The following is an 18,211-nucleotide window of genomic DNA, read 5'->3' as shown; positions in this document are numbered from 1 at the left end:
ACCTAAAGTAGCTAGATGCATTCATTAGAAGGGCTGTCCACAAACTTTTGGACATGTAGTGTATCTGACTGTTGAGGTCTATTAGATGATTTTAGACTGAAAGGACAGAAATAGAGCCAAAGAATGTTCAGATCTTATGCCGATGTAGGATCTGCCCATGTGACCAATGACAAAGCAGTACAGATGCTGTCACCAATGTGTTGCTAGTTCCTGCCCACCACTGCTGCCTACTCTCTTACTCACCCAGTACTGTCAGCAGCGCCACTGCAGTGTCCTGATCTACTGGACTCCTGGCCACGCAAATGTACACACCCTGATCTCTGAAGCTCACATTGATGATCTGGAGCATCTCGTCGTCCACCACATACCTGTCAACAATCAGAGAAAAAACATGCATTGACCAGGGCTCCCCAGGACATATATGAAGAGCACTAGGAGCTCTCAGGCCTCTTCTTACCCAGTACTGTCACTGTCATTGAGGGCGACACCATCTTTCTCCCAGATGATCTCATAGTCCTCACTGAAGGACGGGTCTACCTCAGCCAGGCAAGTGAACTGGGCCGTGGTGCCCACCAGAATGCGCAGGTCTTGAGGAGGGTCGACTATTCTGGTGGGAGCTGAAATAGAATTTTAGTAGATGACGATGTTTAGTCTGTAGCCCCTCCCCCTCAATTTGTTTACTCTTTATTCCCATCTGTAGATTAGAGCACCCCCTATTACATCCTATTCCTATTCTCAGACTTCTGACCATGGGTGCTGTGGCGTTGATGGGATTCATACTTATGACCTTCCAGCTCTTAAAAGCAGTCAGTTAGACAGTTGCTCCACTCTAGAGCTGGGAAGCTTTGTACAGTGCTGCATCCATAAGGAAAGGTGTTTCTATGGAGCGTAATTTCACAGCTCTAGACCGGCCCTGCGGTCTAACTGCTGCTCATCATGTGTGAGGAGGTCATAAGCTCGAATCTCAGCAAGGCCTCAGAGCCTGTTTTTGGGGCTCAGCTCAATATGGATTGTTGATCCAAATGAGCTGTAGAAGAAATAAAAAATGTGGATTAAGGTGGTCTAACTTTATCAAAAGCTTGAGATCAACCATAACGCCCCCTCTTTCCAAGTTCCCAGAGCAACTGAAATCGACTTCTGCTACTAATTAAAACCTTGCCCTCACTTCTAATAGCAGATAAAAGCCAGTAACAGGCAATTAGCAACAAACAAATAAGGTTTCATTCATTCCGTGCTACTTTCCAGACAGGACAGCAAAGCCGGATCATTAGAAGCAGTCATCAGAGACTTCACTGCCTCACCTTTGACCTCCAGCACGGCATTAATGGCAGATTTGCCCTCTGTGTTCTCGGTGAAGCAGGAGTACTCTCCCTCATCCCCTCTCTCCACACTGTGGATCTCCAGAGAGCCGTTCTTGTACACACTGAACCTCGGCCCCTCCACTGCGCTGGCACTGTCCACCTTAGACCTGAAAAACAACCAGAAACCATTAAGTAACCCACTTACCTCTGCTGCTTCAACACACTGGGTGGGATTGAGGCTGTGCAGCAGGGCCCAATTCATGAATTTAGCAGACCTGATTTTTTTTGTTGTTGTGATTTTACTTGAGCTAACAGTTACAGGTCATCATAATTAACAATGAGCTTAATGAGCTCGGGAATATCTTTATTGTTATGGGAAAAAAAAACGTTTCTAGAAAATGTCAACTTTACAAGAGGAGAAAAAACAAACCTTCTGAACTTTCAATTGAAGTTAATATAAAAATAAATTATTCCAAGTCATTTTGGAGCATTTCTATAGGTCCATTCATCCTAAATATTGTGTAAGATGTTTAGTCTGTGGCTCGTCCCACTTAATTAATTTCTACTGTATTTAATCAGTTTCAGCTGTAGCCCAATTCATGGATTTAGCAGACCTGTTTTTTTGTTGTTGTTTTTATCATTGCAGTGATTTTACATGAGCTAACAGTTACAGGTCATCATAATTAACAATGAGCTTAATGAGCTTGGGCATATCTTTATTGTTATGGGGAAAAAAAGTTTCTAGAAAATGGAAACTTTACAAAAGGAGAAAAAAAACTTCTGAAATTTCAATGGAAGTTAATATAAAAATAAATAAATATTCCAAAAATTATAAAAATTATTCCAAGTCATTTTGGAGCATTTCTATTGGTCCATTTCTCATAAATATTGTGTAAGATGTTTAGTCTGTGGCTCCTCCCACTTAATTCATGTCTACAGTATTTAATCAGTTTCAGCTGTAGCTTGTTTATTCATGTTTTTGAGGCTCAACTCAGTATGTACTGTTGACCAAACTGAGATGCAGAAGTAAAAAAGGAGAATTAGGAGAATTTTTGATTAAACTAAGTTGAATTAACTCAAAAAATGCACTGTAATCAGTCACTGCATCAGTTTAAGTTGGACTGAGCTCACATTTTCAGGTCAATCATTTGGATTTTATAGCAGTCCTGACAGAGTTAAGTATAACGTGTAGTTACATTACTGGGATTATTATATTATTGGGAAACTATTACAATATTAAGTGTTAAAATCATGTTAATCATTAGAATCATGTTAAGTTACTATGAGAATCTTGGCATCCTTTTGATAAACAATGTATAATTTGCACTAGCAGCTTTCAACTTCAAACTATTCCTTTCATAGAAGGCCTATACCCACAGGACAGATCTCTCAGTATGTTAGAGAATGCATGAGGCCGTTCATATATTTCCCGCTGACAAAGCACACACTGTACAGGCATGAATAAGCCTGTTTACACGGTGTGGCCTGCGCTCTCCCTGCAGCTAGTGCTGTTAAATAAACTAGGGCAGCAGAGCGCTGGCCTGTGAGAGCCGTGGCGAGGCTGCTACAGTAGGGGCTGCAGTGCTCTCTGCTGGCCTGAGATGAGCTCTACTTACCAGGTGATGGCTGAAAGTGGAGAGCTGAAGACTTTGCAGTGCATGATCACTCCTTTCCCCTCCACCGCCGAGTACTGGAGGCCGTCTTCAGTCAAGATCAGTGGCCGCAGGTCTGCAAAGAGGAGGGTAGTTACTTTTTATTTATTTATTTACTTTATTTTCTTTATTTGAAATCATACAGTGGTAATTTTACAAAGGTGTTCTTTACAGTGGTATTTTTACTTTCTTACTTTTTACTAGCTAATTACTAATTATGTAAAGCTGCTTTGTGATGACAACAGTTGTAAAAAGCTATACAAATGAATTTGACTTGACTAGTTATAAAAAAAAACTTCAGGGACAGAATATTGGGTGAAGCTAAAAGTATCATCTAAAATAACTAACTAAATAAACAAGTAAGTACATAAATAAATGTATACAAATTAATAAATTAATTTAAATAAAAATAAATAAATGGATTGATTAATGAATTAATTGATTGATTAATTAGAAATAAATGTATACATTTATATAATTATACAGTTAATGTAATAAATTAATTAAAATAAATGAATTAATATGAAATAAATAAATTCTATATTTTTCCCAAACTTTTTTTCATACCCAAATGTTGAAAAAGATGATTCTTTCTATCAAAAAGATTCCATAATAATATCATACCAATTCACTATTGATAGTGTGTCTGGCTTAAACACTTCTTAATGGCTGTTGTTCTAGCAGCTGCATTTAGTATTCCAAATAATTATTTGGTTTAATTGTGAATAACTTGATCTATCAGACAAATTCAGTCTATTTTTGTTTTGCTCTAAATTGATCTTAAGTCATGTACACACTCTTTCTTCTTCTTTATTCAGATGTCAATAAATATATACTGTATTTACATGTAAGACATTTTACTGAAAGTAGCTTAGATCTTATGAACTAGAACAAAGCTGGGTTCCAGATTTCTCTCCTATGTGTTTATTCTGTATATATGTATTTGTTTATTTCCTCATTAAAATCCTAATATTACAAATAAATACAAACATTGTGCTTTTACATCACTGTGTTCATTAAAACATCTCCAAAGCTCTCTCTCTCTACCATAGTTCTGAGTGTTTTCTCTCTGATATGCTGACCATTTCATTTTATTTTGTTTATTTACTGTTTCTCCAATAGTGTAAAACTAAGATGTTGAAACTACATCTATAAACTGATTCGATGCGACTGCGCTATGGCTTTATGTGCTGGGTTTCTAGACATGGATTAAGCTTAATGTTGCACTAAATTAAAATGTCAATGGAGAACAACTACTGGAAAACCTATCATTTATCACTGAGAGTGAAGTTGCAATAAAATGAGCATCCAGAATTCTTCGTATTTAAAAAGCAGGGACACAGACATTAATACTATACCGCCTTTTTCATACTAAAACTGTTCTGTATGGGTCTGATTACAGATTCTAATCACTGTCATTGCTTTTTCAGACCGTACACCAGACTATTTGTACTCCTAAGCCCTTCCTTCGTTTTCTCCTTTCTTCTCTCTCCCCATGTGCTGTCCATTCGTGGTTGGGTGCTGGTGCTTGCCTGCCCTCTGGATCAGCTTTGTCCCTCTGTACAAACCCCCCAGCTTTGCTGTGCTCCTCCTAACCCCTTTGTTTTCCCTTCCTTTATGTTTGCTCTCTCTCTCTTTAAGGTCCAAGTGTTAAAATGCCCTGTTACTCCTGTTGTGTCCCGGTACCACCAGACCTGGATCTCCACTGCCCTGCTGCCCGCCACTAAGCTGTCCTGCTCTAGATTTTCACATGAATACATTCATATATTCTTAGCTGTGCATGTGACTGTTTACCTGTATGGACTTTCACATTTCACTCACATTCACATCATTCATTCATGACTTGATGTCACTCATTTTCTACAGCTTAATTCACTATTGTGAATATTATTCTAGTTGTGCTGTTGTTCAATTAGAGGACGATGGGTTTCCCTTTTAAATCTTGGTCCCTTTCAAGGTTTATTCCTTTCAATCTGAAGGAGTTTTTCCTTGTCACCGTCACCCTTGGCTTGCTGAAAGGATGCTTGGACCTGGATCTCTGTAATGCTGCTTTGTGATAACATTCGTTGTGAAAAGCGCTATATGAATAAATTTGAACTGAACTGAATAGAATATAAATATATGGATAATTATAGCACTGCAGGTGTATGTCTGAGCTTGCCTCTTTTGTGCTCTGCTCCAGTTGGCTTTCTGTAGTGCAGTGTTATCAGTCCAGACCAAAATCTGACCTTTGGCCAGAGAATACTACCATCCTGCTCTATCAAAAGGTAGATATACGTGACTAGTATACGGTGGGAATTCTGGCTACAGGGAAAAATACAGCTATATATATATATATATATATATATATATATATATTTTTTTTTATCTTCTTTCTCTTTTTCTTTCTCTCTCTGTGTCTTTTTGAAAGGTGAGATAGAGCTCAGTCTCTTGTTTTATCTGCTCAGATGAAAGCAGCACATGCTTTGCTTACTGTGTGTGAATAGGAAGGGGAAGGACAAACTTGTTAGCATATAAAAGAACCTCATTTCCACAGGAGGAAGCTGAGGGACACAGGACCGTATGGGCCTTCTCATAACAGAACATCCCTACAGTGTAGGTATCTGTGTGTGTGTGTGTGTGTGTGTGTGTGTGTGTGTGTGTGTTCAGCCATTGTGTTGCATGCTCTCTCTTCCTCTCTCTCTCTCTCTTTCTTACACACACAAAACCCAGCCCAACCTTGCTGGCCATATCAGTGCTCTCCTTATGTCCAGGTCCACACCAACAAAGGAGCAGGCGTTTATTCTTTGCTGGGGTAACACTGCTGTTTTCCGGGGCTTTCTGTTCACGCTTAATAGAGTGAAGGCAAGCCTTTCAGCATGTCAGGGCAGATCTGCAGATTCCACAGCAGTAGCAAGACTCAACAGCGTATTTTATTCCTAGGCCTCTTAGAGTTTATGTGGCAGTGAACCTGCTGTCAGTACAGTACACCAGTGTGCGCCAGTTTAAACTGGTCTGCGCTGAAATCAGGGCTCAGAGGTTCTTTTACTTCTATTCTATTCTTTTGTGTTCTATTTTATTCTGTTCTTTTCTATTCTGCTCTATTCCATGCTATTCCATTCTATTATATTGTGTTATATTCTATTCTGTTCTATTATATTCCATTATGTTCTATTTTATTCTATTATGTTCTATTCTACTCTATTTATTTCTATTCTGTCATATTCTATTTTGTTCCATTCTATGCTCCTCTGTTCTGTCCTATATGATTCTATTCTACTTTATTTTTTATTTTATTTTTTATAGTTTTATTCTACTCTATAATTTTCTATTCTGTCGTATTTATATTATTTCTGTGTTATTCTATTCTATTTTGTTCTATTCTACTCCACTCTATTCTATTCTATGCTTTTATATTCTGCTCTATTTTGTTCTATTCTATGCTCTTTTATTTTATTGCACTCTATTATATTCTATTCTGTCCTGTTCTATTTTATTCTATTCTATTCTTTTCTATTCTGCTCTATTTTGTTCTATTCCATTATGTTTCAGTCTTTTCTGATCTATTCTGCTCTATTCCTTTTATATTTTCTTTTATTCTCCTCAATGCTCTGCTATTCTATTTTGTTATATTCTATTCTGTTCTATTGTATTCCATTATGTTCTATTTTATTCTATTATGTTCTATTCTGCTATATTTATTTCTATTCTGTCATATTCTATTTCGTTCCATTCTATGCTCTCTGTTCTGTCCTATATGATTCTATTCTACTAGTTTTCTTCTAGTTTTATTGTACTATACTCTATAATATTCTATTCTGTTTTATTTATATTATTTCTTTGTTATTCTATTATATTCTGTTCTATTCTACTCCACTCGATTCTATTCTATTCTATTCTATTCTATTCTATTCTATGCTTTTATATTCTGCTCTATTTTGTTCTATTCTATGCTCTTTTATTTTATTCCACTCTATTATATTCTATTCTGTCCTGTTCTATTTTATTCTATTCTATTCTTTTCTATTCTGTTCAATTTTGTTCTATTCCATTATGTTTCAGTCTTTTCTGATCTATTCTGCTCTGTTCCTTTTATATTTTCTTTTATTCTACTCAATGCTCTGCTATTCTATTTTGTTTTGTTGTATTCTGTTCTATTCTATTTTATTCTCTTCTATGTTCTATTAGTCTAGTCTGTTCTATTCAGTTTTATTCCTTTTATATTTTATTCTATTTTATCCTATTTCTACTTTTATTCTACTCAATGCTCTACTATTCTGTTCTATTCTATTCTGAACACAACAGCATATTCTAATAGCTTTTCAACTTACTATTTAATCTGCACATTGTCTATAGAAATGAACAGAATTAAGCCTATTTTATTGTGTCCACTGGTTTAGGGATAATATGTTGGGGCTGGAACACAAATCAAATCCTGGATTAGCTCTCAGGGCTCAACTACTTGATTTGTATTTCACTTCATAATCCTGATTATAATATACCAGTTGAGTGTCTGTGGTTGAGGGGTGGAAAGCATTCGATAGTATTTTTAATTAATTTTTTAAGACATATTTTATCTAAACAACAAAAGGTGTAAATCTGCAGACAGTAATGCATGTCTGAATAAAATGATTTTGAAAATGATTATGTGACACTCGAGCTTAGTCTATTCATCTGTCACACGTCCTATTAAGATCACCACAAATGGAAGGCTGTGATACCACTGTGAGCTCTTTCATGAGGTTTCTCACCTTAACTAAAAAAAAAACACAGTGACAGAAAAGCAGAATAAATAAATTATCATTTCAATTTCCATCGGTTCTGATCTCTTATTTATTAAAGGCAGGCCTATTTTCCACCCCTAAGGTTCACTGCAATTATTTTAAAGGATAAAACTGATTCTGATAAACAAAACAAAGTGAGGAAAGAAACTCCTGGCACCCCTGAGCCAGTACTCACTCATGATCATGATGTTAGCATTGGCCAATATGGTTCCATGGGAGTTGGAGGCTTCACACTGGTAAACTGCGCTGTCACTGGGACTGGCGTTGTGGATGAAGATCGTGTCATCGTGGACTCTTCGGTTGGTTGATGGAACCTCTGAAATAGCGATCAGTTCAAATTAGCTTTGCATTTATTAATTGCATGCTTAAAAACGATATAGCCAAAAGTATGTGGTCTTCTAATTATTGTGTTTAAAATCAAGCATGTATCCTTGAAGCCTTAGAGACTAGGGTAGTACTGAAGAACTCAGTAGGATGCCACCTTTGTCATAAGTCTTTTGTGTCAGTTTGTGAAACCTTTGCCCTGCTAGAGCTGCCCCAGTCGACTGTAAGTGTTGGAATTGTAAAATGTAAGCATCTAGGAGCAACAACAGCTCAGCAATGAAACCTACAGAGCAAGGCCACTGAGTGCAGAATTGCTTGCTACAAAAAGTATCCATATTAACAACTAAATTATCTTATATTGGGATGGGATGTCCAATAGTTACATACAAGTATGGTGGTCAGGTGTACACATACTTTTGGCCATGCAGTGTAAAAACACTTAGTCTCATGTAGGTAGGCAAATGGTTTCAAACCATTTCTCTTGGTATTAAGTGTGTTTTTGTCTATAAAAAATTATATATCATTAGATTTAGTGTATGTCTTAAGATATTTTTAGTTAATTAGGAGAACCAATCAGCGCGTCTCTCGCCGTTCCCTTTAAGTGCGGTCAGTCTGACCTTGGCGGGTTGCTATTTCAGTGGTATAATGCTTGGGGGGGAGGGTATGAGCCTCGGGCTGCACGCGCCTGTGTTGACAATTCACTGCCAAGGTAGCAATGAGCGTCTGACTGTTGACAAACGTCTGTCTAGACTGTTTTCAATCAGTGGAGCTCCTGCTGTGTTTTCCGTCGCCAAGATACACAGAAATACTCCAGAAACTGACCTGAACACCCCTCATTTCGAGACCACCGCGCCCATCAGCATATAAATATTCATAAGTAGTGCTGTTGCTTAAACGATGCAGGCGAAAGGAGTGAAAATAGACTGTTGGCGGGGTGGAAGATAGCAATGAGCATTGTGATGCACCTTGCTTAGGGTGTAAAATAGGGCCCTAGGTGTTTAAACCACCTTCTGGACCAAATCAGTTTCTGATTTTTAATATTTTTTAATATTAGATAAAAACTACTTGATCTTCATGTCAGAAGAAAGACTTTGAATGTTTTGCCAACATCACATAAAATAAAACCAACAGCAATTACAGTGTTATTAAATATAATATCACAAAAAACTTTTTATCTTAGATATGTGACAAGTACCTCACATTTTAAACAAGGTCAAGGTGTCCTCAAAACAAGTGGTGTACACAGGTATGACTACAAGTATTGCTTCTCAGGTTGCTGTTTAGATGATAACATACTGAGGGACTATGCTCAGTGGTGCAGGGACAAATGCTGTCATACCGCTGAGAGGGCGTCCGTTCACTCTCCATGCCACAGTAGGTGTTGGGCTCCCCGACGCTGCACATCTGATGATGACATCGGCGCCAATCATATTCAATTGACTCCTGGGTTCTGCCTCCCACTTTGGAGGTTCTGCACAAAAGAAGGACATCATAAAATCTCCAGTATTTCACTATGATCTACACTACTGCAGCATTTAAAAACAATGACTGCCCACAGAAATGGTTCAAAATGGTCAGCAAGGAGTGTGCATACCTGTAAAATAACATTAGAATAAACTTAAATAAACATAAAGTCAGTGGTCAGTGAGAGTGTCTAACTGTAATTAACTCGATGTAACATCAGAATAAACCCAGATAAACATAAAGTCAGTGGTCAGTGAGAGTGTCTACCTGTAATTAACTCTATATAACATTAGAATAAACCCAAATAAACATAAAGTCAGTGGTCAGTGAGAGTGTCTACCTGTAATTAACTCTATATAACAATAGAATAAACCCAAATAAACATAAAGTCAGTGGTCAGTGAGAGTGTCTACCTGTAATTAACTCTATATAACATTGGAATAAACCCAAATAAACATAAAGTCAGTGGTCAGTGAGTGTGTCTACCTGTAATTAACTCTATATAACATTACAATAAACCCAAATAAACATAAAGTCAGTGGTCAGTGACAGTGTCTACATGTAATTAACTCTATATAACATTAGAATCTACCCAAATAAACACAAAGCCAGTGGTCAGTGAGAGTGTCTACCTGTAATTAACTCTATATAACATTAGAATCTACCCAAATAAACATAGTCAGTGGTCAGTGAGAGTGTCTATCTGTAATTAACTCTATATAACATTAGAATAAACCCAAATAAACATAGTCAGTGGTCAGTGAGAGTGTCTACCTGTAATTAACTCTATGTAACATCAGAATAATCCCAAATAAACATAAAGTCAGTGGTCAGAATGAGCTGTTGGTCAGTAAGGTTATTGAGATGCTGGTCAGAAGATCCCAGGTTTGGGTGCTGATCTTCTCTGTGAACTCCAGACACTGTATGGACGTGTTCAGTTCCACCAGCAGATCACCTGATCTACCTCAGCAAAGGACTGATTGGATTAACTAGGTGTTGAATGGGAACTGGGAACACTGGCCTTTCTATACTGACCTTTCTTTTTTTTACTTAGTTTGGGATTAAATTTAGGTTTTAGTTGTAAGGTTAGAAGAAATTAATGACATAGATAATTTACATTATTTAGAAGTTCTGCAAAGATAATGGCCGTAATGGCTTTCTTTGCCACAATCACATATTTCCCGTAACTGCAAACCCTCTGCTACGACTAAATAACACAACATTTGAACTTGATAACAGGATGAACCTATAGCCCTAATTTCATCTCAGCTTTTGATTGTGATGGTGTATCTCACCTTCCACCGTCACATGGAAGTAATGCACAGCCTCTCCGTGAGCGTTTTTGGCCTTGCACATATATTTCCCTCCATCCTCTTCTTTCACGTTCTCTATGGTCAGGAGCTTGCCGTGATTCTCCACCACCACCCGGTCAGGAAGCTTTTGCCCTACCTTGGTCCACTCGATCTTGGGTGTTGGGCTGGAGAAGTAAAGGCCACACAGAGTGACTTATTGACTCCAAGTGATGGACATTTAATAAATAATGATAACACAAAGAACTGAGAAATATAGTGGTCCTCATATGACCTTTAGAGAGATGTTTGGAGAGGGATTGCACTGGGCTGGAATGAACTGGACTTGACAGTAAATGGACAGTGCCCTAACTGACCTCGTCTATTTGATGCCCAGAATGCTGCAATAGAAGACGGCTGAATTCTGAGGATACTCACCATACTTTCAGCACTAATTAAATTTTATATTTTTTGTTTACATTGGCACAGACAATACTATCTTATGCAGAAACATTAGAATTTAGACAATAAAAGAATAATAAATACAGTAATTCTGTCTTTTTTGAAAAAGACTCTACACTATAAATATCTGTTTGTTTTTAGTTTTTCCAAAAATCATTACTTTTTTAATATGAATATTAATTTAAATGTTCAATCATCTACAGCTTTGTTCAACATTCTGGAAACATTTCTTCTTTTGATTTTAATATATGTTGTCTGTACAACTTCCCACTTAATATATGTTGCTACTCATTTGCTATATTAGCATTATTTAATTAGTAAACAATAACTATTAATAAACATGTAAAGTTTCAAAGTACATGAGTAGTATATTAGTCCTATGAATATGATATTATTATGAATTAGTATGACAATCATTTCATACATAGTCTGCCTCCAAACTGCTTTAAAAAATCTGGTTATATAACAAAATACATAACTAGATCAAATAAAGTTTTCGAATGTTATATTCATGTAACAAAATGTAATATTATTAAAATCACATCAAGAACATTACAAAATCATCTAATAATATGATATATATATATATATATATATATATATATATATATATATATATATATATATATATATATATTTATTTATTTATTTTATTTTATTTTATTTTAAATTATTATTAATTTTTTTTTTTTACATGATTTTAATACATTGGCTTTCAACTGATAAAAAGGGAAAGGTGTACTCACAATCCTTCACCAATGCATTCCAACAGCAGTTCATCCCCTTTCACCAGTTTTGTGTTAGTTCGATCACCAGAGGGCGACAGAAGACTGGGCTTTCTCTCCAGAATGGAGTTTGCTGGGAAGGATGAGGGAGACCGTGTGACAAGGAGGATTATAAGCGCACAGTGTCTTATGTGTTCTTTATTAATGGAAGAAAGCTAATAGTTAATAAACAGAACAACAGGCGCCTCAGCACAGGTAACAGCACACTCCACACTGTTATACAGGCATTTAAATGAGTGTGGCCGCCAGGCTATTCTAGAAAAGCAGCCATAGTGAACACCACTCACCAGTGCCCCTACCGCTACCAGAGTCACCCATTGACTTGACTGAAATGGAGAGATGAGGAAAAAGACAGACAGAAAACACATGGATGCAGAAATAATAATAATAATAATAATAATAATAAATGATCAAACAATAAATGTGATGAGTCGTTTTCATGTGGATGCTTTAGATATCTGAAATCTGCATGGGAGAATGTTTATTATTACTTATATAGTTATGAGAGTGAAGAACTGAAGCGTGGGCTTACATATAGATCCGTAGGGGTTAAAGTAGGTGCATTCACTTACTGCTGGTGACGATGACGGACATTGCCGTCTTTTGGACAATAGTGCGTATACGGGGGAAAGCGGCAAAGCAGCAGTAGTCTCGCCGGCTGTCTGTCTGCACGGCATTGGAGAAGTACAGGTTTCCGTTCAGGCCAACAGACACTCTCTCGTCCTGCTCAATGTGCTGCAGGCCTTTGTGGGAAACAGACAGAGCGCAGAAAACACACTCACCACTTTACAAAGCCATGAATTAATGCTAGCAGATGCACAGCCGCTATGCTTGTATACACATACGGGCTAATAAGATTTGTCTTGATTCAGTTACAGCACATCCTGCTGCATTGAGAGCTTAGCTCTACATTACTGATCCCTTCAAATTTCATTTCTTGTTAAAAGCAATGAAGCAATAGGATGATCATTAAGAGGATTTCTCAGGATTTCTCATTATTATATGTGTAAGAACCCATGTATGTGTAAGAAGTGCACAGTCATGTCTCTCCAGGATCAGCTTTGAGAACATAACCTTCAAAAGATCTGTTTGCTCAAAGTCTAAAACTAAAACTTACCAATGGTCATCCAATAGATCTGCAATGGAGGAATTCCTTTGGGTGGATTGCATTCCAGAATAACCGACTGACCCTCTTCTACCTCGATTGGCTCGATTTTCTCTTTTGGGAACTTTGGAACATCTGGAAAAGGCAGCAGAAACATGGTCAAGGCCGTGTCAAGAAATCATGCAGACGCAATAATAAACCACGCCAGCAGGGGGCAGCAAGCAGCCTGGTTCTCCTCAAAAAGCAGGAGTTGATTTACAGCACTTTCCCAACCTTGATCCCAAAGCACAGTAATAACACACGCCATTACTGCTGCACCACCTCATGTCAAACTGCACTGAGTGACGGAAAAGCGCCCGTGGTTTGTCACCAGTACCCCCTATGGCCTGGTTCCATCGGCAGAAGATTTATGGTGGTGGTTTTTAGAGCACTGTGAGGAATGTATCTTGGAATGTGATGAAGAGACTAGTGAGTCCATTTTTCACTGGCTTCATCCTCTAGGTCCACACACACACACACATACACACACAAGCTTGATAAAGAGAGAACAAAGCTCAGGGGTTTCGTGGCGGGCGAATACGACAGACCTCCCCCCCAACACTCCCGACCCTCCCAAGGGCCGGATCGGCCATTTCAACGGATTCCGCTCTCTAAATCACGCTGAGAGAAGTGTAATGGAATCCTGAAATGGAAGAGTTATACGGTACTCACTGGGAACGATGAATTCGATTTCCTCTGACATGGCCGTGCCGAGCTTGTTGGAGGCGTAACAGCGATAGATGCCCTGGAATTCTGTGAGGTTGCCATTGTTCGGGATCACAAAAGTGCCAGAATCTTCTTCGGTTATCAACCTAGGGTCCAGATAGGGGTCGAAGTCTTGCCCATTTTTTGTCCATTTGAATCTTTAGGAAGAAAACAGAGAAGCTTGAGCGTTAACCCTTTCTTTAAAGAACCGCAGCAATGCAATACGACGCTCTAAGCTCTAAGGTGTGGCGCAACAGATAACACCATTAACTGCCAGGGAGTTATTACAGCCTGTGGGAGACTGGGTGGTCCGGCTACTGGACCTGTTCAACAAATCAACCGCAGCATTAGCATGGTCCTGCTACTGGCCTGTCCAACACTGCAACCACAGCATTAGCATGGTTCTGCTACTGGGCCTGTCCAACACTGCAACCACAGCATTAGCATGGTTCTGCTACTGGGCCTGTCCAACACTGCAACCGCAGCATTAGCATGGTCCTGCTACTGGGCCTGTCCAACATTGCTATCGCAGCATTAGTGTGGTCCTGCTACCCGGCCTGTCCAACATTGCAACCACAGCATTAGCATGGTTCTGCTACTGGGCCTGTCCAACAAGGCAACCACAGCATTAGCATGATTCTGCTACTGGGCCTGTCCAACACTGCAACCACAGCATTAGCATGGTTCTGCTACTGGGCCTGTCCAACACTGCAACCGCAGCATTAGCGAGGTCCTGCTACTGGGCCTGTCCAACACTGCAACCACAGCATTAGCATGGTTCTGCTACTGGGCCTGTCCAACACTGCAACCGCAGCATTAGCGAGGTCCTGCTACTGGGCCTGTCCAACACTGCAACCGCAGCATTAGCATGGTTCTGCTACTGGGCCTGTCCAACAAGGCAACCACAGCATTAGCGTGGTCCTGCTACCTGGCCTGACCAACATTGCAACCACAGCATTAGCATGGTTCTGCTACTGGGCCTGTCCAACACTGCAACCACAGCATTAGCATGGTTCTGCTACTGGGCCTGTCCAACACTGCAACCACAGCATTAGCATGGTTCTGCTACTGGGCCTGTCCAACATTGCAACCACAGCATTAGCGAGGTCCTGCTACTGGGCCTGTCCAACATTAAATGATTGGTAATCATTTGGCCCTGCAGTGGAAAAGAGGCCAATGCTTCCTGGCATAATGATTCCCAACATACTTCAATCCTAAGAAATCACTGTTAATTAATACCAGGTTGCTACAGTAAGCTTACGTTTAACTATGTGACCTTGGTTACTGCTACACTTCCTCATAAGGCCAAATACCATCAACCTGACTTCCTTTTAAAATGTGCAACAGACAGCAATCTGTATGCTGACAAGAGTTTCACAATTAGGGTGGGGATCTCTCAGATGACTTCAAATACTCAGATGAAGCTTTGAAATGCTGAAGAGGATGCTGGGTCTTTGAATGCATGTGTGAGTGCATGTGTACTTGTATGTGTGTAAGTGTGTGTTTGTGAAAGTGTGTGGGTAAATTCCCTCCATATTCTGTATATCTTTTTAATTGCACCATCACAAGTTGGTTGTTACCATGTAAAACAACTGCTGCCGTATTCATAAACCTGCTTATCTCCTCCTGATTCAGGATATTTAGAACATTCTGCATATCTACAATATTTCTCTGTACTTACTTTACATAGCTCTGTATATTTACTATATCTCAGTATATTTACTAGATTTCTGAATATGTACTATATTTTTGTGTATTTAGTTCTACATATTTACTATATTTAATTCTATATATTTTCTATATCTCTGTTTATTTACTATATTTCTGTGTATTTACTATATTTAGTTATGTATATTTCATTTACTGTATGTACAGTAGGTCTGTATATTAACTATATCTCAGTACATGTACTATATATAGTTTTATATATTTACTATTTACTATTACTGTTTACTATTTTGTTTGTTTATTTACTATGTTTATATGTATTTAGTACTACATATTTTCTATATTTAAGTATATTTTCTATATTTCTCCGTATTTAGTACTATATAATTTCTATATTTAGGTATATTTGCTATATTTCGGTGTATTTAGTACTATATATTTTCTATATTTAAGTATATTTGCTATATTTCTGTGTATTTAGTACTATATATTTTCTATATTTAAGTATATTTGCTATATTTCTGCTTACTTAGTACTATATATATATATTTCTGTACATTAGTGTTATCCTGCTGTAAAATGATTGGTCAGGACATTCATGAACTGACATGTTGTGCAAGTGACAAATAAACCTTAACTTGATTGTGTGTGTGTGTGCATGTGTGTGTGTGTGTTTGTGTGTGTGTGTTTGTGTGTGTGAGAACATAGGGCTGGAAGGTTGAGTACTTACTCCGGTTCAGGGTTGCCTGTGGCTTCACACTTCACGGGAAAGCTTTCATCAAAGGGGAAGGCGATCAGAGAGGCTGGAGCCTGCTCCGTTATGGAGGGCAGCTGTTCAACTGGGTAAAGACACCACACAGTCACTCACACTGTGGAAGATCACTATACAGCAGAGGTCTAGCAGAGTTCTACATAGCACACTTGTGTGCTTTAATGAATGGTCATGGATGGTAATGTGTGGGTTCCCAAGAGGACCTAATGTGACCTTAGGCCCTGATTCTCAATCAGCAATTCTCTGCAGTCCTCAGGTGAAAGGAGTTCGGCAGTCTGCGCAGAATGGTGAGCGTAATCATACGCTGGAGGAAAATCATCAGCCGGACTGTAATCATAATCAATGGTTGAACCACGGCCTAAGGTCAAGTAAACAGTGCGCTGGTGATTACTGACTGAAGTGTGTAGTGAGTCTAATGATCAGTGATTGTGGATGAGGGCAATGATATATTAACGAATGTCGGTCGGTAATCTTATGTCATGTGTCTACTCTTGAGAAAATGTTTGTTTATTTTTAGCCAGGAGAGTTCAACAACAAAAAATACAATGTAATCACCCTGGATATTCATTAAAAGCTACTTATGGATCCAATCAAATGCTTGTTAGGCACATCTGGCTCCATTTCTAGGACTTAAAAGTAGTTTTTCAGCAGAAATGAGCTATAAGATCCACCAATAATAGAGCTACAAGCACTTAAACCACAAAACACTACATAGCAAGGCTAGTTAACCTCATTTTTGAGGCCTAAAAGTAGCTATCAATGGATTCAAGGGATAACCACTCTGAGTTTTCAGAGCTTTGGGAGTTTATGTACCACTATTGACTGCTACTACTCATAGGACCTTATAGGAACCAGCACAACTGAACTCCGCCGTCCCTAAAAACAATGACCACTGATTGCTTCTGCAAAAGGGTTACTGTGATAAGGGCATTTGCACAGTATATCAACAAATGTCCACTAAATGTCCAAGCATTTGTGGACAAACACCTCTTCTAATGAATGCATTCAGCTACTTTAAGTTGCACCCATTGCTGACACAGATGTGCAAATGCTCACACACACACAGCTTGTCTAGTCCCTGTAGAGAAGAAGTACTGCCAATAGAATAGGACTCTCTGAAGCAGATATACATGAACCTATTCGCACCATGCTGCCTAATAATGCCAGGCTTGGGCTAGAGGGGTGTATATAAAGCCCTCCAGCATTGAGCTGTGGAGCAGTGGAAGAACTGTGTTCTCAGGAATGATGGTGGTGGAGCTCCATCCAGTATTTTTGGGATGAGTTGGGGAGTTGGGGATGATCATCCAACATCCTGACCTCACTAACTCTGTTGTCACTGAATGCAATCAAATCCTCACAGCAATTCACCCTAAAACTCTAGTAGAAAGCCTACTTCCCTTGACAGTAGAGACAGTTACTCCAACAAAAGCAAGATCAACTCTTTTTAACACCCTTGATTTCATTAGAAATAATGAATCAGCAGGTGTCCCAATGCTTTTTGTTTTTTTAAATGCTAATTTATTTTAGGCAGGAGATTCCAACAACAGCAATTACAATGTAATCACTCAGAACAGCCTTTAAAGCTCCTTTTGCATCAAATCAAATGCTCGTTAAGCACATCTGGCTCCATTTTCAGGACTTAAAAGCAGTTTGTGGCACAAATTAGCTACAAGGGCCACTGGGGATACAGCTACAAGCTCTCAAACCATGAATCACATGACCAGCCATGTCAGTTACACAACACTCAACCACAGATGCCGCATGAGGGATGGATCAATCTCTAGATCAATGAATGCACTAGTGACAGAATGAGCAAATCTCAGCATTAGAAAACCAATGGCTGATGATCCAGGTGGGACAAGGTCATGTGATTGATCAGCTG

General features: G+C 38.6%; 1 protein-coding gene across 1 annotated transcript in view; it reads right to left on the bottom strand.

Moving 5' to 3' along the window:
• Positions 1–18,211, bottom strand: part of chl1b (cell adhesion molecule L1-like b) — a 75,246-nt gene that overhangs the window by 41,487 nt on the left and 15,548 nt on the right. Inside the window, 13 exon segments of the mRNA XM_072684919.1 lie at positions 244–368; positions 458–617; positions 1,302–1,468; positions 2,918–3,029; positions 7,892–8,032; positions 9,380–9,511; positions 10,800–10,981; positions 12,002–12,113; positions 12,328–12,366; positions 12,613–12,783; positions 13,158–13,280; positions 13,857–14,047; positions 16,288–16,396. Coding sequence (XP_072541020.1) covers positions 244–368; positions 458–617; positions 1,302–1,468; positions 2,918–3,029; positions 7,892–8,032; positions 9,380–9,511; positions 10,800–10,981; positions 12,002–12,113; positions 12,328–12,366; positions 12,613–12,783; positions 13,158–13,280; positions 13,857–14,047; positions 16,288–16,396 — 1,764 coding nt within the window.

This window comes from Salminus brasiliensis, chromosome 7, assembly GCF_030463535.1.
Source record: "Salminus brasiliensis chromosome 7, fSalBra1.hap2, whole genome shotgun sequence".
NCBI lineage: Eukaryota > Metazoa > Chordata > Actinopteri > Characiformes > Bryconidae > Salminus > Salminus brasiliensis.
The sequence above is the reverse complement of the archived record's forward strand: the minus strand, read 5'-3'. Positions and strand labels throughout refer to the sequence as shown.